This window comes from Coregonus clupeaformis, unplaced genomic scaffold (assembly GCF_020615455.1).
Source record: "Coregonus clupeaformis isolate EN_2021a unplaced genomic scaffold, ASM2061545v1 scaf3518, whole genome shotgun sequence".
Taxonomy (NCBI): Eukaryota; Metazoa; Chordata; class Actinopteri; order Salmoniformes; family Salmonidae; genus Coregonus; species Coregonus clupeaformis.
In genome coordinates, this window is record NW_025536972.1 from 19,960 (window position 1) to 42,284 (window position 22,325).

The window sequence follows — 22,325 nt, forward strand, 5'->3', positions numbered from 1 at the left end:
CCAGAACCAAATCTTGCGTGAGTGCCGGGCCAGCTACTCGATTAGGTTCCGGTAGGGAGAGGTTAAGATATTGGACTAATGTGAGCGAGTGGTGAAAGCAGGATGGACTTTGGTAGCCGTCATAAGAGACTATGACCTCCACAACCCTGAAGCTATTACATTTGAATGATCTAAACTGTCAAAGGCAAGAATATGATCTATTCTTTTTTGTACATTTCCAGAAGTATTTTTCCCTCTCGATTAACATTATTAGCAGTATATTGCAGATGTATTCCCTCAGAAACACAAATTTAGAAAATACTCAAATGTAACTCGTATTGTGTCAATACCAATACAGTTAAGAGTGTTAAAGCCTAGATTAACTATAATGACTGGCATAGTGAACTCATAATGACTGGCACAGTGAACTCATAATATTGATGCAGTACACACATCAATTTGCACTTAATAATTTGTAGTCTACAGTAGGCCTGTTAAAAACAAAAAAAGAGGTTCAAAATAGATGCAAGTACATGTTTATTGAATGAAATAGGTCCGGGCCGGGCTATGGGAGGAATCATCATGGTTTGTAATGGTTTGTTATTTTTTTTTTGGGGGGGGGGGTATTGTCATGCCAGTTTCATCATCAGCCACGTCGTCTTGGTCCGCTTCCTTGGCCCTTTCAGCCAAGAGCTCCTTGGTGAGGGTGATGTCACTACTACCTCCTGGCTCCAAAATGGCCGTCAGAGCTCCAATCTTCAGCATGGTCATCTATGACGTGTGCGATGGTGTCCGCCATGCAACAGATGGCTCCCTCGCCACAATAGCGTGGGGGTATGGTTGGAATCATGAAATGGGTTGTGAGTTGACTCTGGGTTTGTGGAGAGGAGGCAAGTGCACTGAAGTGCTCTAAGTGGGTATACCCACACAACTACTTTTTGCCGCTTCTCTTTTTGCAGGGGAAGCAAAATAGTTTTGCCAGGGCAGCTGTAATCCTCAGGAGGAGAGATCGTTTTTTCCCCGGCTCATCAGCCACGGTATCTGAACAGGTGACAGAGAACATGGCATGACATCATTAGGACAAACCGTAAAAAAAACTTTTGCAATGGAAAACAAAAACACCTTTTTTTTTGTTCAAGGAAGTTCCTCCCTGTTACTTCCGTTTAATGAATAAGACCCTGATAACTTCATCATAGTCTCTTCCCCTAACATTACAATGTGGTGAAATAATATAATTTTGTTGAAGACAAATAGACATGTGGACTGACAGAAGGGAGGACTTACCATCAGTGCCAAGGGGAGACACCTTGTTCTTCTTCAGGGTCTTCTTGCGACCTCGCTTCCCCTCTCCTGACTTCCTCACTCCTTCCTTCACAGCCTCATCCTTCACTGTCTTCTTAGTAGAGAGACAAACAGATATGAGTTGGTGCCTCACAATCAAACAGCCCCAATAACTAAACAACATACTGGTTAATGGTAGACTCCTTACCTGTGTGGAGGTGCTGTCCACAAGGTCTGCGGAGAGGGAGCTGCTGCTGGCCTTCTCCAAGCTAGCAGAGTCACATTTCTTGTTGTCGTCGATCGCAGCCACCTCCTCTTGGTCCTCTTCCAGGGTTTCCCCCTGGGCCAAGAGTTCCTCTGTGAGGGTGATGTCACTCTTTGAGGAGCTTGAGGAGGAGCGTGACCTCCCACTACCAAGGCTCCTCCTCGCTCCAAAATGGCCGTCAGAACTCCAGTCCTGGGCGTAGTCGCCTATGACGTGCGCGATGGTATCTGCCATGCAACAGACGGCTACCTCGCCACCATAGCGTGTTGAGTCCGGTTGGAATCCGAACGCAGGGACAACCTTTTAGCCGCAGCCTTCACGATGGCCTTCATTGCATCTTCCCCCCTAAATTGGATGCTCTCCTCCAGGCTGAAGAGGACAGAGATGTCAGCATACTTCAGGGCATGCTGGACCTCCACAAAGAGATTCTTCATCAGCCTGAAGGGGTCGTTGGCCATCATGGCCTGGGGGAACTCTGAGGCCTCCAGTCGGCGCATGATGCCCTGGAGGATAAGCTTCAGGGTCTGGGGGCTCATGACGGTGTCCCTGGGAGTGCTGCGAAAGGAGATGTCCTCCTCGATGAGGATCTCACCCGGAAGGAGAGAGGGAATCTTCTCCAGGAGGCCCTGCCTGGCCTCAGTGGGGGTCAGGGAGCTGGTACTCACCTCAGAGACATCAGCTCCCCCGACCTCTTCTTCCAAGGTCTGGGCAGGAGCTGCCCATGCTGCCTGAGTGGTCGTCAGGAATCCCGCACCCATGGAGGTGCTGGGGACCACCTCATCTTCATCCAGACAGGGGTTGAACTCCAGGGTCTGTGCAGGAGCTGCCCGTGCTGCCTTGGTTGAGGTGGAGGGCTCTGAGTGTAAGACAGTCATGACACTCGTGACCAACTCCTCTTCTTCCTCTGATGAAGAAGGACACAGAGTGTCAGGGAACCTGTCCCTAGCACCAGAATCCAGTCCTAAGAAAACACACTAATACTCTGAACTGATTCAAAGCCACATCCATGTATAGCACTATGCAGTATCTAGTACATTTACTATAATGATAATACACTGGTTATTACACAGGTTATTACATGGTTATAACAGGGTTAATACTGGTCATATTGGTAAAACAGGTTATAAATGGACCTTTCTGGATGATGACACTGGCCCTGTAATTGTCGTTGCAGGTCCTGTTCAGCATCTGTTCCACCCAGGCGGTCAGGATCTGGCAGACGTCCTCTAGTCAAATCAACATTTATTTAAAATGTATATATAGATATATAATTATTATTTTTTATAGATGATTTTCTTCACAAAATTAGTGAACTAGGCCTTTATGACTCCTGTATGAGCGGAGAAAATGACTTGTCAGCAGAGCGGAGAAAAATACTCCCTCCCCCCATCGACAGCACCCCCACCCCAAAACATCTTGGTCACATTGTAAATGGCAATAACAATAATAACAAGGGAGAAAAAGGAGACAAGACTACATAATAACTAACCTAGTGCTCTCTTGTCTTGATCAGAGAGTGAGGTGGAGGCCTGGGGGGTCAGGATCAGGGAGCTGCCCCTCTCCTCCTCCCCAACCCCATGAGACAAGCTGGAGTCGCTGTCCCACAAATCCTCCTCACTGGATGTGGGGGTGCTGGGAGGCTGGGTCTGCTCCATGTCCCATGTGCTGGTCTGCCAAATCTCCCCTGCCCTCTCCCTGAACAGGGCAAAGACAGGGAGGGACCCCTCGCTGAGGGCTTTATGGACATCCCTTCTCTTGGCCCTCCTCACTGACCCCAGGTCTCCCACACTGACACTGGAGTGGGGTGTGTCTCTCTGGAGATAAACCCTCTCCATCTCCTCTGCCTGATGACAGAGGTCGAACCGTCTCGATCTCTGTGAGGACCCAGAGGATCATCCCTCCTGGAGGGTTTCCCTTCTCTGGGCAAACCCTACGAAAGCGGGGAAGTTTTATAGCTCTCTGGAGGGGTGCAGGCTACTTCTGTTGGAGCAGGACACACTTGGATGTTCCAGAGATAGTGGCTGAGCATTCACACACTCTGCCAGCTCTGGCATGTTGGACCGGCTCGATCCCTGTGATGACCCAGAGCAACTCCCACTCCGGCTTTTGTTGCCTCTTCCGGACCTCGTGTGGTGGTTCCGTCTGGCGGCCTCCTGGGCACTCTCACAGGCGTCCCTAAACAGCTCTGAGAAGATACTGGAGAAGATCCTCATACCAGAGGAGAAGAGGTCCTCCTGGGCATTCCTCAGGATGTTACTCACAGCCATGTCTGCTGTACCCTGAAGCTCCTTGTCTGTCTCAGAATTGGGCGTGGGGGGCTGCCTGCCCCAGAGCCTCCCCTTTGGCTCAGAGCTCCGCCAGTGGAACGTCTCAAAGACGATCTTCAGCACCCCTGACCCGCGGAAGGAGCAGTTGGATGATTCTGGACTGTAGATCCTGAGCAGAGCTATCGCTGGCAGGAGGAACGCATAGGACATGTCCTCCAGGTCCTCTATGGTCACATTCTTAGAAAGAAATACAGAAAACAACCATTTTTAAATGACCGCATTTCCTCTTAGTCTTTAAGTTACAAATTTTTTGTTGTTGTTGGCATGATTAGTCGGTAAAGAAGTAGAAATGGGGTAAAGAAGAAAAAATGTGGGACTTACCTTTTGTTTGAGGAACTTCCTGATGCGCTTTCTCTGACTGGAAAACAAACAAACATCAGGAATCATTGGTTAGTAGACTGGCAACTAGATTCCATTTTTCTACTGCACATAACACGGTTCAGAGCAGGAATCACGGGTGAGACTTCAGGAAGTCCTCTAGAGAGGACGCCTCCTCTACGTTCTCAGGTGTCATCTCATGGGGTGTGTCCGCCAGAGAAGTGGTATCGGAGGTGACATCACTCTCTGGGGTCTCTGGGGTCAGGGGGTCATCAACAGATGGAGAGGAGTTCATTCTCACCTCATCCTCAGGTGTCATGGAGCCTGGTGGCACTGAAAGAGAAGAGAATCAGAATTACCACCGAACAAGCTAGTAACCATGGCAACGATGAATTGTTTTTAAAAGTTAATTTATCTCAGAGAATATAGTGGTGAGTTTTTGGACAGAGCACATATTTGCACGAAAATTGGATGAATTGACAATCTAGCTGCCTAAATTCGTGGAGAAGACCATTGTGAGGACTCGCCGGACAATCGCATATTTCAAGTCCAGTTGGTCTGGCTTCATCACTGGAACACGACTACACAAAGCCTGCTAGAAAAACGATGGCGAATGACTCGATGCAAGTAAGTGTCTCCTGTAGCTCAGTTGGTAGAGCATGGCGCTTGCATCGCCAGGGTTGTGGGTTCGTTTCCCACGGGGGCCAGTATGAAAAATGTATGCACCCACTAACTGTAAGTTGCTCTGGATAAGAGCGTCTGCTAAATGACAAAAATGTCAATGTAAATATAACGATTCTATTGAATAACTACTGTGTCACCTGTTGTCTCCACTTTAGTCACTTTAGTGCCCTTCTTGATAGCTGGCAGGACACCTACAGAAAGAGGAGAGTCGAAGTATGATGTGATGCTTGAAGGGGCATACATGTATAACTCATAGTCCTTCCACCATATATCCTTTTAGGAATTCTATCAATAAATCCACGTTTTTTGGAAGTGGTGATCAATACTCACTGTAACTGGTTGTTGGAGATAGAAGAGGTGGAGGCAGTGCCAACACACCAACTACTTGGTGGCTTGGTTTTTCACCCCTGCCTTAGCCTCCCTAGCCCTTCTAGCCTTGATAGCCTCTCTGGCCTTCTTTTCTGCCTTGGCCATCTTGGCCTCTCGGCTGGGCCTGGGGCCATGTGGGGGCTTTGGCACAAGGTTCTGAGACAAATAACAACAGTGGGAAAATCATATCACCATAGAAACCACCTCTTTCACCATAGGCATGATGGTACTGAGTGACATGTCACATAAGGGTTAACCTTAGAATTAGAATTAGAATTAAAATCAGAATTCCAATACAATTAGTTCTAACTAGTAGGTGACCCATGTGTCTTACTGGCGTCATTATCTCGTTGTAAACTGGTTTTCAACACGTCATATTACTAGATTACAACCAACTGGGCTCCGTTACAACCAGACGTTTTGCAACAGAACTAAAAGCAGTTTCTGACCTTTAGGGGGCCGTCCTTGGGGCAATCTACCAGGGATGGCAGCCTTAGTCCATCATGGCCAGTGGCATGGACGTCTGTCTGGAGCACCTGCTCTCCAGGACTAGCTTGGAGGGTCCCAGCCTGGGGTAGAGGAACATAAGGAAATACATTTAACTTGAGCCCTCCATTATTATGCCCACTTTTCCAACAATAAATCATATCAATCCGTTTTTACAGCATATAGGCTATACTACCAAGAAGATAGCCCCATTACATATCAAGAGAGAGAGCCCCAGAATAAACAAGCATTTTTTTTTCACTTATGAGACTCACATTTAGAAGAATTCTTCTCAACCGTTTATGATTTCTATCCATTGTGCTTTCAGGCACTTTTCAGATTGGACCTAACATTTAAAAAAATAAACAATTACATTTAAAAATACATTTACATTTTATTTTTATAAAATCCTGGCCAGTTTTGCTGTACTCACACAATTTCTTCTTTGTCCACTCAAAGCAATTTATTTGAACATGAGGATGACTGTCCTTTGCAAATCATCAACTCAACTGAGCCAAAAGTAGGCACTGAACCTTTTCTTGAGTGCGTTTACGTCATAGGCTCCTAGATTACGTCATGCCATTGTACATGATTACGTCAACTAACACAGCGCAGAGCGACCACTCCGGGAAATTAATGCATTGTTTCTGATCACATACGAAATCTCTAAAAAAGTTTACAATGTAACCCAATTCACTTTGGTTCATTGAGGTTTTATCGTATTTAATGGATAAATGTTGCCCTCTTTTGACAATAACTGAAATAGTCAGGAATTAAAGTCGCCATCATCAGTCTGCACTCTGCACACTCCCACTGTTGGACTTTTAATAGCTACAGTTAAAATAACATCTATTTAGTGTCAATAATGTGGAACAATCTAATTATTATAGTCAAATAAATCAAATCATTGATGGGTTTCGTGAGGGAAGACAGATGTGGTAAGCTGATATGATCAGGGCAGGCCCACATATTGCCAATTATGAATAAATGTTTTAAGCCAAATGCCTATTTGTTCAAGACAGTCATTGTTACCCCTATGCCCAAAATGCCTCATATAGCTTCATGTCACACATCTATCATAATGTATACAAACTGGATGAATGCAGGCTGTTTGTTTGTAACTGTTGTATATATTATGTATATGATTATTATTTTTTATTATTGTTTCATTCACTTATCTTTTTGACCTGCATTGTTGGAGTTCAGAGCTTAAGAATTTCACTGTAACCTGCAATTACATCTGCGACCCTATGTATGTGACTAATAAACTAATCTAATCTAAATTCAGACATCATTTCTGGAAGATGAAACCTAGTCATACGTAGCTATAATTTACATTATTGCTGAATAAGGCTATCACAGTGTACTTTTTTCATGCCAGTGTTGTCAAACGAGAGATGATGCCCACAATTAAGTTTAGGGGAGCTGGTGAAATCCCGCCATTTTTGCTGCCATTTTCAAGATCGGCATTTGAATAGGCTAGTTTTCAGAGCGGTTTGGGGAGATTGTCTTAAAAATGTACCAATAGTGGCTACGAATACAGTAACCCAGCGCTTCCGGACGAAAGTACTTGAGGACTGCCCCTGCGAACGTAGCTAGCAGTGATACTCGAAGCCGATTTGAATTAACACCGAAAAGTAAGTGTATTTTAATTGCATAACAAATGCACTGTATTGAGTAATTTTCAATATCTGCATGGATTGTAAAATTGAAACATATATTTCTCTTTCCATTACGCCCATAAATAGCAGCCATGTTCGAGTATATTTGTGTTGTAATCTTTGCTAAAACCTTGTGCGATCTGGCTAGCTAACACATTTAGCATTGCGTCGAGCTAGTACTAGCACGGTCATGTCAGTTAGCAGTTAACTTATGCTAGCAGTGTGTCGCAGGTTGGTTCCGAGAATTACATTAGGTGAAGTTAGACCCTAGAAATGTCTTACTCGTTATTAATTTGAGCCAACGTTATTTCTGAATATGCACCTTGCATTTTGAACCTATTATGGACCTTATAGCACTTTGCTGCCACAAAGTTTGAATGAGAGGAGACGGCTGCCATTGTTTGTGCGGAGAGTGAGGCATGACTCCCTGTTCAACTTGATTGAATCGGGCAACTGGCTAACTAACGTTACAGGGTGGTCGCTGGTCCAATCCTTGTTTCTAGCTAGGTAAATTGTTATGATTATGTGCAAAATGTATTCGCTTCCCATTTTGCATACTATCCAACTTTGGCGGTGCTGTGAGTGCGGCCTGCTACAAGCGTTATTAGCAGCCAGCCAATGCTATGTAGGAATACATGTTAGACCAGCGTTTCCCAAACTCGAACCTAAGGACCCCAAGGGGTGCACGTTTTGGTTTTTGCCGTAGCACTATACAGCTGATTCAAATAATGAAATCATCATCAAGCTTTGATTGATAGATGGTGAGGAATTTTATATAGATTATTGAATTGGCATTTCAATTTACCTTCTGAATTTACTGTATTGTTGATACAGCCCCCCCCCAACTAGTCTCCAGTCTTTCCTAGTTTCAACTAACACAACTACTCCTTCTGTAGCATGGCAGAGAACGACGTTGACAACGAGCTGTTGGACTATGAAGAGGATGAGGAGCCACAGGTTGCCCCAGAGACTGCCACACCAGCGGGCAAGGAGGTGGTAAAGGGCTCTTACGTTTCCATCCACAGCTCCGGCTTCTGAGACTTCCTGCTCAAACCAGAGCTGCTCCGCGCCATTGTCGACTGTGGCTTTGAACATCCCTCTGAAGGTGAGTCTCACAGGCACTGCCCACCTTCAACCAAGGACCGTCTCTGACTTAGTTTGTTCTATGTGTGTCTCAAATGGCACCCTATTCCCGATTTTAGTGTAATACTTTTGACCAGGGCCCATGGGGCTTTGGTCAAAAGTAGTGCGCTATATATGGGCCCTGGTCGAAAGTAATCCACTATATAGGGTGTCATTTGGGACTCGGACTATGAGTTATACATGTATGCCCCTTCAAGCATCACATCATACTTCTGACTTGTGTTTCTGTCTTTCAGTCCAACACGAGTGCATCCCACAGGCCATCCTGGGCATGGACATCCTGTGCCAGGCCAAGTCTGGTATGGGCAAGACAGCTGTGTTTGTACTGGCCACCCTGCAGCAGATTGAGCCCGTGGACGGGCAGGTGAGTGGTTGAAAAATGAAATTCACCTCTACATTGTGGAAGCAGCCATTTCAATGGAGAATCCATTGAGTGCTTTTTAGTTGAGGAATAGGCTTAATCTGTATCCGGGAAACCACCCCTTAGAGACAAGGGGCGTGGAGGGAGACTTGCATAAGAAAGTGTTTACTTCTAATCGCCAACACTATTGCAGTCTGAATTTGTTCTCCTTTTAATCCCACTGTTTACACAGCGCTTTTCTATTGGATAATCTTGTGTGTGTGCCTTTTGTTTCTCTGATGTCCAGAGAGCTCTGTATTAAACATCCTCCCCTACCTCTCTCTCTGTCTACCAGGTGTTTGTGCTGGTGATGTGCCACACACGAGAGCTGGCCTTCCAGATCAGCAAAGAGTACGAGCGCTTCTCCAAGTACATGCCCACCGTCAAGGCGGCCGTGTTCTTTGGGGGCCTGTCCATCAATAAGGACGAGGACGTGCTGAAGAAGAACTGCCCCCACATCGTGGTCGGAACGCTCGGCCGCATCCTGGCCCTCATCCGCAACAAGACTCTCAACCTGAAGAACGTCAAGCACTTTGTCCTGGACGAGTGTGACAAGATGCTGGAGCAGCTGGGTGAGTAGGACAGGGGGATGGTGCCAGATGTGTGAGAATGTGAGTGACGGGAGCAAGGAGTACGTTGAAACGTCAAAGATGAACGGTCAATTGAAAACATGTTTCAATGTACACTACCAGTCAAAAGTTTGGACACAACTCATTCCAGGGTTTTTCTTTATTTTTTACTAGTTTCTACATTGTAGAATAATAGTGAAGACATCAAAACTATGAAATAAGACATGGAATCATATAGTAACCCAAAAAGTGTTAAACAAATCAAAATATATTTGAGATTCTTCAAATAGCACCCTTCACAGAGTTCAAGTAACAGACACATCTCAACATCAACTGTTCAGAGGAGACTGCGTGAATCGGGCCTTCATGGTCAAATTGCTGGAAAGAAACCACTACTAAGAAGAGACCTGCTTGGGCCAAGAAACATGAGCAATGGACATTAGACCGGTGGAAATGTGTCCTTTGGTCTGGAGTCCAAATGGTATATTTTTGGTTCCAACTGCCGTGTCTTTGTGAGAAGCGGTGTGGGTGAACAGATGGTCTCCATGTGTAGTTCCCATCGTAAAGCATGGAGGAGGTGTTATGGTGTGGGGATGCTTTGCTGTTGACACTGTCTGTGATTTATTTAGAATTCAGGGCACACTTAACCAGCAAGGCTACCACAGCATTCTGCAGCGATACGCCATCCAATCTGGTTTGGGCTTAGTGGGACTATAATTTGTTTTTCAACAGTCCACAGGGTAGACAGAACCGTTCTCTTCCCCCTGTATGTAGGTGGTGATCTTTGTGAAGTCAGTGCAACGCTGTGTGGCTCTGTCTCAGCTGCTGGTGGAGCAGAACTTCCCTGGGCATGGCCCAGGAGGAGAGGTGGGTTCTGACGGAGGGGAATGCACTTGTTGAAATCTGAGAGGCTTTGATTGGTGTAGCAGTATTGTGAAACATCCCCCTACCCTATCAAATATTACGATACTGCGTACACTTCAAATCCTCTCACTTTTCAACAAGTGCATAGGGTTTAGGGGTCGATTTGGGATTGGGTCTCTGCTTTCATTGGGAAATTCTGATTTGGGCAAAAGAATGTCCTCTCCTCGACTCCTCTCTCATCCGTAAACCGATAACCGGTCGAGTAGTGTGTCAATTAGTTAGTAGGCAAACAGAGGCGTGAGGAAGCACAAGTGTCCTTCGCGGAAGAGTTTTGAGATTTGCCACTCCCGCTTTGAATCAGCTGTTTACTCGACGGAGAAAAGCATGCACATATTTAAAAACGATATGCTACTTATTGTTTTATCTATAAAATGTCTAGCACAACTAACTAAATGTCTTACTACTTTTCACGTTTAATTAGGGATTCCACCCAGGGCCTAAAATTAACACCTGCCAAATGCGGGTAGATTTGGCATTGGCGGGTAAGATGTCTTTCACCAGCCTCGTTGGCGGGTGGTCAGGGCTCCACAGTGTGAGCATTTCACTCGCATTTGTGAATTAAAAGTATGATCACATTTTATAGTAAAATAAATGCTGCAGTAGTTGTTTTCAAAGTATTTCTGCCATTTTGTTTCATAGCTGGTAAATTAAGTCAAAGAACTACGAATTCTATATAGCCTATTCCACCTCGCACTGCAACACAGCCTGGCTGGTCTAATTTACTTGAAACTGAAGTCTACTGAAGTGAGACTTTGTCGTTGGGTTTCTTGGCTATTTACATTGTTTTGTTCACAAGCTAGGTTGTTTTTCTATGTTTGAGTTTCAACTGCTAGGGAACAGACAACTCTTCTATTGCTAGTCAGACTAACCACAGGCACAAACATGACTTGAGTTGTGTATCCAGTAACCTCCAGCCCTTAAAAGGGCAGGTGAACATGTTGTCTCGTCTGTGGTATTGGTTAAAAGACTCGGTCACAAAATGAAATTAAACAATATACCACATTACTTCTTACTAGTAATACATTTATTGTTTTAGAAACATTACAAAGCATGCTCATCCATTATTTTGTTGGTGTCATTTTAGCGGGGGGGGGGGGTGGCTGGTAGATTTTTTTAATCTACCTGCCACAGTGGCTGGTGAACCAAAACGTTTATTTTATGCCATTCCACCCCTGTAAACATTATTTGCATGATGACGTGCAAATGATGGAGTCTCATTTCATACAAGCGCATTTGTTTCCACATTTCCTCCCCTCAGTTACTTTTGACCTTTTTTCAAAAGGAGGCGAGAGGACTGAGATGAGCAATCAAATTGAGAATCTTCCATTTACGTGCACGTTTTCTATAATAGCAGAAGCTGTTATCCGGAGGGACTGAACAATAACTTTAACTCAGACATGTTTGTTGGTCAGTTTGTGTACCCACAGGAGTGAAGCAGGAAGCATTATGCCTGTTCTACTCATTCTAAATCTATGAATGCCCCCCTTCCTCACCCAGGCTTTCCCGGTACCAGCAGTTCAAGGACTTCCAGAGGCGGATCCTGGTGGCCACCAACCTGTTTGGCCGAGGGATGGACATTGAGCGCGTCAACATTGTCTTCAACTACGACATGCCCGAGGATTCCGACATCTACCTGCACAGAGTGGCACGTGCCGGCAGGTTCGGGACGAAAGGTCTGGCCGTGACCTTTGTGTCCGATGAGACCGACGCCAAGACCCTGAACGATGTGCAGGACCGCTTCGAGGTCAACGAGGCAGAGCTCCCAGAAGAGATTGACATTTCCACCTACAGTAAGCTATATCCAACAAACTAGTCTAGCACTGATTTGGATTTCATGTGCTGCCGCAGTTCTTTTTCATGGTTTTTGTCTGAAATGTCACTCTATTCCCTATATAGGGCACTACCTTTTACCAGAGCCACATAGGCTCTGATCAGAAGTAGAGCACTATATAGGAAATTGGATGCCATTTCAGACAGCCACGTTTTCACTTCTCATTTATTCCTTTGGGTTTTGGAAGATCCTTCATTAATACAGTGCTGCTTGCAATGCCAGTGCTGCTTGCAATTGTACCTTCAAAGGAAATGTTGAGTCACTTTAGAGCATTTGATTATTACGTAGTCATGGGAGTATGTGGTCTGTATAGCTACAGTGGGGGGAAAAAAGTATTTAGTCAGCCACCAATTGTGCAAGTTCTCCCACTTAAAAAGTAATGTAATTTTCATCATAGGTACACGTCAACTATGACAGACAAATTGAGAAAAAAAATCCAGAAAATCACATTGTAGGATTTTAAATGAATTTATTTGCAAATTATGGTGGAAAATAAATATTTGGTCACCTACAAACAAGCAAGATTTCTGGCTCTCACAGACCTGTAACTTCTTCTTTAAGAGGCTCCTCTGTCCTCCACTCGTTACCTGTATTAATGGCACCTGTTTGAACTTGTTATCAGTATAAAAGACACCTGTCCACAACCTCAAACAGTCACACTCCAAACTCCACTATGGCCAAGACCAAAGAGCTGTCAAAGGACACCAGAAACAAAATTGTAGACCTGCACCAGGCTGGGAAGACTGAATCTGCAATAGGTAAGCAGCTTGGTTTGAAGAAATCAACTGTGGGAGCAATTATTAGGAAATGGAAGACATACAAGACCACTGATAATCTCCATCGATCTGGGGCTCCACGTAAGATCTCACCCCGTGGGGTCAAAATGATCACAAGAACGGTGAGCAAAAATCCCAGAACCACATGGGGGGACCTAGTGAATGACCTGCAGAGAGCTGGGACCAAAGTAACAAAGCCTACCATCAGTAACACACTACGCCGCCAGGGAGTCAAATCCTGCAGTGCCAGACGTGTCCCCCTGCTTAAGCCAGTACATGTCCAGGCCCGTCTGAAGTTTGCTAGAGTGCATTTGGATGATCCAGAAGAGGATTGGGAGAATGTCATATGGTCAGATGAAACCAAAATAGAACTTTTTGGTAAAAACTCAACTCGTCGTGTTTGGAGGACAAAGAATGCTGAGTTGCATCCAAAGAACACCATACCTACTGTGAAGCATGGGGGTGGAAACATCATGCTTTGGGGCTGTTTTTCTGCAAAGGGACCAGGACGACTGATCCGTGTAAAGGAAAGAATGAATGGGGCCATGTATCGTGAGATTTTGAGTGAAAACCTCCTTCCATCAGCAAGGGCATTGAAGATGAAACGTGGCTGGGTCTTTCAGCACGAAGGAGTGGCTTCGTAAGAAGCATTTCAAGGTCCTGGAGTGGCCTAGCCAGTCTCCAGATCTCAACCCCATAGAAAATCTTTGGAGGGAGTTGAAAGTCCGTGTTGCCCATCGACAGCCCCAAAACATCACTGCTCTAGAGGAGATCTGCATGGAGGAATGGGCCAAAATACCAGCAACAGTGTGTGAAAACCTTGTGAAGACTTACAGAAAACGTTTGACCTGTGTCATTGCCAACAACGGGTATATAACAAAGTATTGAGAAACTTTTGTTATTGACCAAATACTTATTTTCCACCATAATTTGCAAATAAATTCATAAAAAATCCTACAATGTGTTTTGCTGGAATTTTTTTTCTTCTCATTTTGTCTGTCATAGTTGACGTGTACCTATGATGACAATTACAGGCCTCTCATCTTTTTAAGTGGGAGAACTTGCACAATTGGTGGCTGACTAAATCGTTTTTTTCCCCACTGTATGTTATGCTGCAGGCATCCATTTTATTTTTAGGTTATTTTTTTGTACCCAGCATCTGCAAGTAATTTTATGTGGGTACACTATGTTTGATGCTGTAAACTAACATCTCCCTCTTCTCTCACCTTTTCTCATTTCAGTTGAACAGTCCAGATGAAGATCGCCCCCTGACCAGTGAAGACGACGTGTGTACACCCCTCTGTACCTGTCTTTTTCGGCGAGGGAGAATCAAAAAAGAATCTGACCGTTTTTTATTTTAAATACCTCTCCCTGATCTCCCAGTTCATTTTGCATCACATTTTATTTTATCCTATCCTCCCGGGGCTGCAGTTTTAATTTTGTTTTCCCTGTTAATTGTGGTTTCTGTTTTTTGGGTTAATGAAATAATTGAAATTAAAACTTTTTATACAATTATGTCACTGTTTATTTTATTTTCCCTTACTAATAGAGTTGAACAATTCTGTCAATTTTCCACCTACATTAGAATGTTGGGAAAGTTACCAGAATTTTGTAACCATAGTTACTAATTAGAGAAGCTGGAGATTGAATTTTCACATTGCAGCATATCATTGATCATGGACGATCAATGTTGAATTCAAATGTCAGAAGACGGACCTAGATTAACACTAGAATATATCCGATTCAATTTTTCCTGTCACAAGTAGAGGGCACTATGATCATAGATTTCAGATATCTTCCACTATTACATTTTTTTTATATATATATATACAGTGGGGAGAACAAGTATTTGATACACTGCCGATTTTGCAGGTTTTCCTACTTACAAAGCATGTAGAGGTCTGTAATCTTTATCATAGGTACACTTCAACTGTGAGAGACGGAATCTAAAACAAAAATCCAGAAAATCACATTGTATGATTTTTAAGTAATTCATTTGCATTTTATTGCATGACATAAGTATTTGATCACCTACCAACCAGTAAGAATTCAGGCTCTCACAGGCCTGTTTGTTTTTCTTTAAGAAGCCCTCCTGTTCTCCACTCATTACCTGTATTAACTGCACCTGTTTGAACTCGTTACCTGTATAAAAGACACCTGTCCACACACTCAATCAAACAGACTCCAACCTCTCCACAATTATTAGAAAATTGAAGAAGTTCAAGATGACGGTCAATCACCCTCGGTCTGGGGCTTAATGCAAGATCTCACCTCGTGGGGCATCAATGATCATGAGGAAGGTGAGGGATCAGCCCAGAACTACACGGCAGGACCTGGTCAATGACCTGAAAAGAGCTGGGACCACAGTCTCAAAGAAAACCATTAGTAACACACTACGCCGTCATGGATTAAAATCCTTGGCGCACGCAAGGTCCCCCTGCTCAAGCCAGCGCATGTCCAGGCCCGTCTGAAGTTTGCCAAGTGATCCAGAGGAGGAATGGGAGAAGGTCATGTGGTCTGATGTGACAAAAATATAGCTTTTTGGTCTAAACTCCACTCGCCGTGTTTGGAGGAAGAAGAAGGATGAGTACAACCCCAAGAACACCATCCCAACTGTGAAGCATGGAGGTGGAAACATCATTCTTTGGGGATGCTTTTCTGCAAAGGGGACAGGACGACTGCACCGTATTGAGGGGAGGATGGATGGGGCCATGTATCGCGAGATCTTGGCCAACAACCTCCTTCCCTCAGTAAGAGCATTGAAGATGGGTCGTGGCTGGGTCTTCCAGCATGACAACGACCCGAAACACACAGCCAGGGCAACTAAGGAGTGTCTCCGTAAGAAGCATCTCAAGGTCCTGGAGTGGCCTAGCTAGTCTCCAGACCTGAACCCAATAGAAAATCTTTGGAGGGAGCTGAAAGTCCGTATTGCCCAGCGACAGCCCCGAAAACTGAAGGATCTGGAGGTGGTCTGTATGGAGTAGTGGGCCAAAATCCCTGCTGCAGTGTGTGCAAACCTGGTCAAGACCTACAGGAAACATATGATCTCTGTAATTGCAAACAAAGGTTTCTGTACCAAATATTACGTTCTGCTTTTCAGATGTATCAAATACTTATGTCATGCAATAAAATGCAAATTAATTATTTAAAAATCATAATGTGATTTTCTGGATTTTTGTTTAGATTCCGTCTCTCACAGTTTAAGTGTACCTATGATAAAAAAAATAACAGACCTCTACATGCTTTGTAAGTAGGAAAACCTGCAAAATCGGCAGTTTATCAAATACTTGTTCTCCCCACTGTATACACACACACACACACACACACACACACACAACCGGTAAAACGTTTTAGAACACCTTGGAAGCCAGTTACCCACATTCAAGGGTTTTTGCAAGGATCTGTACATAATTCCTGGAAGCTGAAAATGTCCCAGTTCTTCCATGGCCTGCATACTCACCAGACATGTCACCCGTTGAGCATGTTAGGGATGCTCTGGATCGACGTGTACGACAGCGGATTCCAGTTCCCGCCAATATACAGCAACAGCCATTGAAGAGGTGTGGGACAACATTGACAGTCCACAATCAAAAGCCTAATCTACTTTATACGAAGGAAATGTGTTGCGCTGCATGAGGCAAATGGTGGTCACCAGATATTGACTGGTTTTCTGATCCACACTTTTTTTTTAAGGTATCTCTGACCAACAGATGCATATCTGTATTACCAGTCATATGAAATCAATAGATTATGGCCTAATGAATTCATTTCAATTGACTGATTTACTTATATGAACTGTAACTCAGTAAAATCTTTGAAATTGTTGCATGTTGCGTAGTATATTTTTTGTAAAGTATAATTCCGCCTTTCCAAATGATCACCTATTAGTCTACGTATAACACCAGAATTTACATCCACAAGATAAATAATAAAGAGTAGACAGTAGATAAACTGACTGAGTATGTGAAGGATATGTTTTCCTTTTAAGTAGGGTGAGTATTGGCAAAGTGGGACACTTTCTGAAAATTTGCTTTCCGGAAAACCTTATAGAATCATCTCATTGTCTTAACCCCCAACATGATACTATTCTAGATAGCTTAAGAACTCTACTACACTATACAAACCAGAAAATAATGAAATAACTAACGTGTATGTGTGTCCTCAGATCAGGAGTGCAAGGGGCTGGTTCGGGCGTGTCTTCAGTCGCTGGGCAACACCTCATCCCCTCCCTCTCTTTTCTCCTGTCATCTGCCTGATGACTCTCTCTTGTGTTTGCGCCTCATAATTCCCCTAGGAAACCTGTAAGGGAAATAGAGAGACGAGAGGTTAATCTTAATGACAGTTCCAGGGGGCAAGTATTGAAACAATCACCATGCAAGAGGCTACAGAGAACTGGTGTATGTGTCCTCTCCTCACCGAGTTGGTTTTCTCTTTCAGCAGTCAGGTTGGAGTCTCTTCTGCTCCTCTTCTGTTTGTTGGAAGCAATGGTGTTCATCCTCATCTCCTCTCATCTTCTTCAACTTCTCCACCAAGATCACAAGGAAGCAATGGTGTGCTATGTTAATCACTCTGTATTATTGATGTACTAGTGTCACACGTGACAAAATGTTTACCATCAATTTTTACGGTGTTAAAATTGATTTATGTTAGCTCAAGTTTCACTGTAATATAGAATAACCAAATATTTTAACCCATATTTTAAGATGGCACAATATGGGCATTGTATGGTATGCAATGGTCATCACACTGGATTAATGATCTACTAAAAAACATATCAAGCTCACTGTTACATTCCCCATCAAGACAACCAAAAAATGTTTTTTGCTCAAACAGAAGGGGGAACTAATAAAGTCACTGACAAGAAATAAAACAAAACAAGTGGGGTTTTAGGAGGGGTTCTGAAAGACACTCATGGGGTTGTCCACTGAAAGTTGACTAGCAACAACAACTGGGACCTAAAAGACAGTGGTGGAAAAAGTACCCAATTGTCATACTTGAGTAAAAGTAAAGATACCTTAATAAAAAATGACTAAAGTAAAAGTGAAAGTCACCCAGTAAAATCCTACTTGAGTAAAAGTCTAAAAGTATTTGGTTTAAAATATACTTAAGTATCACAAGTAAATGTAATTGCTAAAATGTGCTTAAGTATCAAAAGTAAAAGTATAAATCATTTCAAATTCCTTATATTAAGCTAACCAGACTGCACCATTTTCTTGTTTTTTATTTATTTACAGATAGCCAGGGGCACGCTCCAACACTCAGACATAATTTACAAACTTAGCATGTGTTTAGTGAGTCTGCCAGATCAGAGGCAGTAGGGATGACCAGGGATGTTCTCTTGATAAGTGTGTGAATTACACCATTTTCCTGTCCTGCTAAGCATTGAAAATGTAATGAGTACTTGTGGGTGTCAGGGGAAATGTATGGAGTAAAAGGTACATCATTTTCTTTAGGAATGTAGTAAAGTAAAAGTAAAAGTAGTCAAAAATATAAATAGTAAAGTAAAGTACAGATACCCGAAAAAACTACTTAAGTAGTACTTTCAAGTATTTTTACTTAAGTACTATACACCACTGCTAAAAGACACCCACCATGAGCGCCCACTAAATTTGCCCACTAACAGGCAAACAAAAGAAAAATCCTATACTGGGATATGACTGGCACAGTGAACATACTCATAACAATGATACAGTAGACAGCAAATTGACCTTAAGAATCTATAGCATGCAGGTGGGTCTGTAAAACATTTTTTTTTATTGAATTAAACGGGTTTCCCAAACTCGTCTTCTGCACAGTTACTTTTTGCATCTTTTTTTGCAGGGGAAGCAAAATAGTTTTGCCAGGGCGGCTGTGATCCGCGGGAGGAGAGCCTGTTTTTTCTTCGGCTCATCTGCAGCCACGGTACCTGAACAGGTGACAGAGAACAGGGCATGAAATCAGGGTCGTCTTCATTAGGGCACACAGGCATTTGTTTTGGCTAAGTTCAAGGAAGTTCCTCCCTGTTTTAGTCTGTTGTCTTCCAGTTAGTGGCTAATGAATAAGACCCTGATAACTTCATCATAGTCTCCCGTCCTTACATTACAATAGTGTGCTGAAGACAGATGCACATGTTGACTGACAGAAATGAGGACTTACTATCATTGCCAAGAGGAGCCACCTTGTTCTTCTTCTGGTCCTTGTTATTTCCCTCGCTTCCTCTCTCCTGACTTCCTCACTTCTTCCTTCATAGCCTCTTTCTTCTTAGTAGAGAGAGAGAAACAGATATAAATCGATGCCTCACAATCAAACTGCCCAATTAACTAAACAATCTACTGGTTCTTGGCTGTCTCACCTGTGTGGAGGTGCTGTCCTCGAGGTCTGTGGAGAGGGCGCTGCTACTGGCCTCGGTGCTCTCAGAAGGGTAGCTAATTACCTGGGACCTCTCAGAGATGGCTGAGCTTACACTGGTCTTCTCCAAACCAGTGCTGTCATCAGCCATCTCCTCTAGGTCATCTTCCAGGGTTTCCCTCCGGGCCAGGAGCTCCTTGGTGAGGGTGACGTCACTCCTTGAGGAGGTTAAGGAGCGTGACCTCCCACTCTGCACGGCTCCTCCTGGCTCCAAAATGGCCGCCGGAACTCCAGTCCTCGGAATAGTCATCTATGACTTGTGCGATGGTGTCCGCCATGCACCCGATGGCTCCTCGCCACCAGAGCGTGCGGCACGCAGTTGAGTCCGGTTGGAGTCCGAACGCAGACACAACCTTTTAGCCGCAGTCTTCACGATGGCCTTCACCGCATCCTTCCCCCTGAATTGGATGCTCTCCTCCAGGCCGAAGAGGACAGAGATGTCAGCATACTTCAGGGCATGCTGGACCTCCAGAAAGAGATTCTTCATCAGCCTGAAGGGGGTCATTGGCCCTCCTTGCCTGGGGGGGACTCTGAGGCCTCCAGTCGGCAGCATGATGCCCTGGAGGATAAACTTCAGGGTCTGGGGGCTCATGACGGTGGCACAGGGAGTGCTGCGAAAGGAGGATGTCCTCCTCAATAAGGCTCTCGCCCGGTGGTAGGGAGGGAATCTTCTCCAGGAGGTCCTGCCTGGCCTTGGTGGGCATCAGGGAGCTGTCACTCACCTCAGAGACCTCAGCTCCCCCCACCTCTTCTTCCAGGGTCTGGGAAGGAGCTGCCCGTGCTGCATGGGTTGAGGTGGATGGTTTAGGGTATGAGACAGTCATGACACTCGTGACCAACTCCTCTTCTTCCTCTGATGAAGAAGGACACGGAGTGTCAGGGAACCTGTCCCTGGCACCGGAATCCAATCCTAAGAAAATACACTAATACTCTGAACTGATTCAAAGCCACATCCATGTATAGCACTATACAGTATCTAGTACATTTACTATAATGATAATACACTGGTTATTACATGGTTATTACTGGTCATATGGGTAAAACAGGTTATAAATGTACCTTTCTGGATGATGAGCCTGGCCTTGTAATCGTCGTTGCAGGTCCTGTTCAGGATGTCTCCCACCATGGTGGTCAGGACCTGGCAGATGGCCCCTAGTCAAATCAACATTTATTTAAAGCAGGGGTATCAAACTCATTCCATGGAGGGCCGAGTGTCTGCAGGTTTTTGTTTTTTCCTTTCAATTAAGACCTAGACAACCAGGTGAGGGGAGTTTCGTACTATATAGTGACCTTAATTCATCAATCAAGTGTGGAGTGAAACCCGCAGACACCCGGCCCTCCGTGGAATGAGTTTGACATGTGATTAAAAGTGTTACTTCACACACAAAATGTCTCCCAAACACTTTATAGAAAAAGAAGAAAAAAAGAGGAGAGAGAAAGGAAAATACCCTTCATGACAATAAGGGAAAAGAGAGAAGGGGGAATGGGAGGGGCAAAAGACGATATAAACAACATAATAACTAACCTAGTGCCTCCTTGTTGTCATCGGAGAGGGAGCCGGAGGACTGGAGGTTCAGGGAGCTGCCCCTCTCCAACTGAGCGGCCCACCTCCCAAGAGGCTCTGCCCCTCCTCCTCCCCAAGCCCACGTGACCAGGTGGGAGTCACTGTCCCACAACTCCTCTTCGCTGGATGTGCAGGTGTCCCCACAGCCATCCCTATACATCCAGTTGAAGTTGTCATTCCACATAATGTTTCTACCCGGTGGGGTGGTGGCAGACCCGGGAAGTTCTCCAGCAGATTCTTAATGGCCCGTTGGATGAACATATACAGCACATCTGTGAAGAATTCATTGGAGAGCCTATGGTTGGCAGCCAGGTCTTTCAGGATGGGCTCAGACCTGCTCTGACGGGCCATTGGCCTCCTGCTCATACCGGTGTCCAGAAGCATCTGATACACCTTGCAGATGAGCTCCTTCCCAAAGTAGTGGACCTTCCTCCTGAAGATCCTGTTGACCAGCCTCCATGAGGACAGGATCTGCCCCAGGGGTTCCACTGCCGGGTGAACTTCATGTCCATGATATCATTCAGTGAAACATCATCCTCACTGCTGAACTCCTGGTTGAGTTTCCGGTCAGTGTCGGAGTGCGTCAGATGACGCCTCCACTGACACTGGAGCAGAGTGGGTCTCTCTGGAGGTCAAACCTCCCATCTCCCTCTGCCTGATGACAGAGGTTGAACCATCTTGATCCCGTGAAGACCCAGAGCGACTCCAGCTGTAAATTGGGCCCTTCCCTCTGAGGCCACATCTGGAGAATACAGGCAGGTGGATGGAGATGCGGCAGTAGACGACCCTGACGACCTATTGGATGAGCTGTCGTCTCCATTTGCCAGTGGCAGAGGTCTGGTGAGGTTCTCTAACTTTCGCCCATGTCTGCCTGAATGGTGGACAACTGACCTAGTAGGGGCTGGAGCCAATATGCTCCTCCATCCAGCCCCTGCTCTAGAAGGGGGGTGCAGGCCACTGCTGTCAGAGCAGGACACACTTGGATGTTCCAGAGATAGCATGGGGTTTGTTTCAGCATCCACACACTCTACCAGCTGACAGAGGTTTAATGCCAACTCTGGCATGTTGGACACGCTCGATCCCTGTGATGACCCAGGGAGACTCCTACTCCGACTGCCGTTCCTACTCCCAGACCTCATGTGGTGGATGCGTCTGGCGTCTCCTGGGCACTCACACGCGGTCCCTGAACAGCTCTGAGAAGATGCTGGAGAGCCTCTCTACGGTCAGAGTGGTGCCTGGATTGGTGGTCTCCAGGTCATCCTCACCAGAAGAGAAGAGGTCCTCCTTGGCCCTTTTCAGGATGTTACTCACAAACACATCTGCTGTGCCCCTGAAGCTCCTCGTTGGTCTCAGAAGGGGGA

The 22,325-nt window shown here is 44.9% G+C and overlaps 1 protein-coding gene and 1 pseudogene across 1 annotated transcript; one reads left to right on the forward strand and one right to left on the reverse strand.

The window, feature by feature from the left end:
• Window positions 1-1,770: 1,770 nt before the first annotated feature.
• On the reverse strand, window positions 1,771-3,360 carry LOC123490152. Its single transcript, XM_045220296.1, has 3 exons — window positions 3,015-3,360; window positions 2,659-2,751; window positions 1,771-2,429 (listed from the first exon to the last, which is right to left on the reverse strand). The coding sequence occupies exons 1-3, from the start codon at window positions 3,358-3,360 to the stop codon at window positions 1,771-1,773; spliced, it is 1,098 nt and encodes a 365-aa protein (XP_045076231.1).
• Window positions 3,361-7,283: 3,923 nt separating this feature from the next.
• Window positions 7,284-17,328, forward strand: LOC121532552 (annotated as a pseudogene).
• The last annotated feature ends 4,997 nt before the right edge of the window (window positions 17,329-22,325 follow it).

Excerpts from the sequence above, each read along its gene's own strand:
- LOC123490152 (XM_045220296.1), bottom strand. The coding sequence starts at position 3,360 with ATGGAGAGGGTTTATCTCCAGAGAGACACACCCCACTCCAGTGTCAGT. Across the intron at positions 2,752-3,014 it reads TCAAGACAAGAGAGCACTAG|AGGACGTCTGCCAGATCCTG; the intron begins GTTAGTTATTAT and ends TGATTTGACTAG. Across the intron at positions 2,430-2,658 it reads CAGTGTCATCATCCAGAAAG|AGGAAGAAGAGGAGTTGGTC; the intron begins GTCCATTTATAA and ends CTTCTTCATCAG.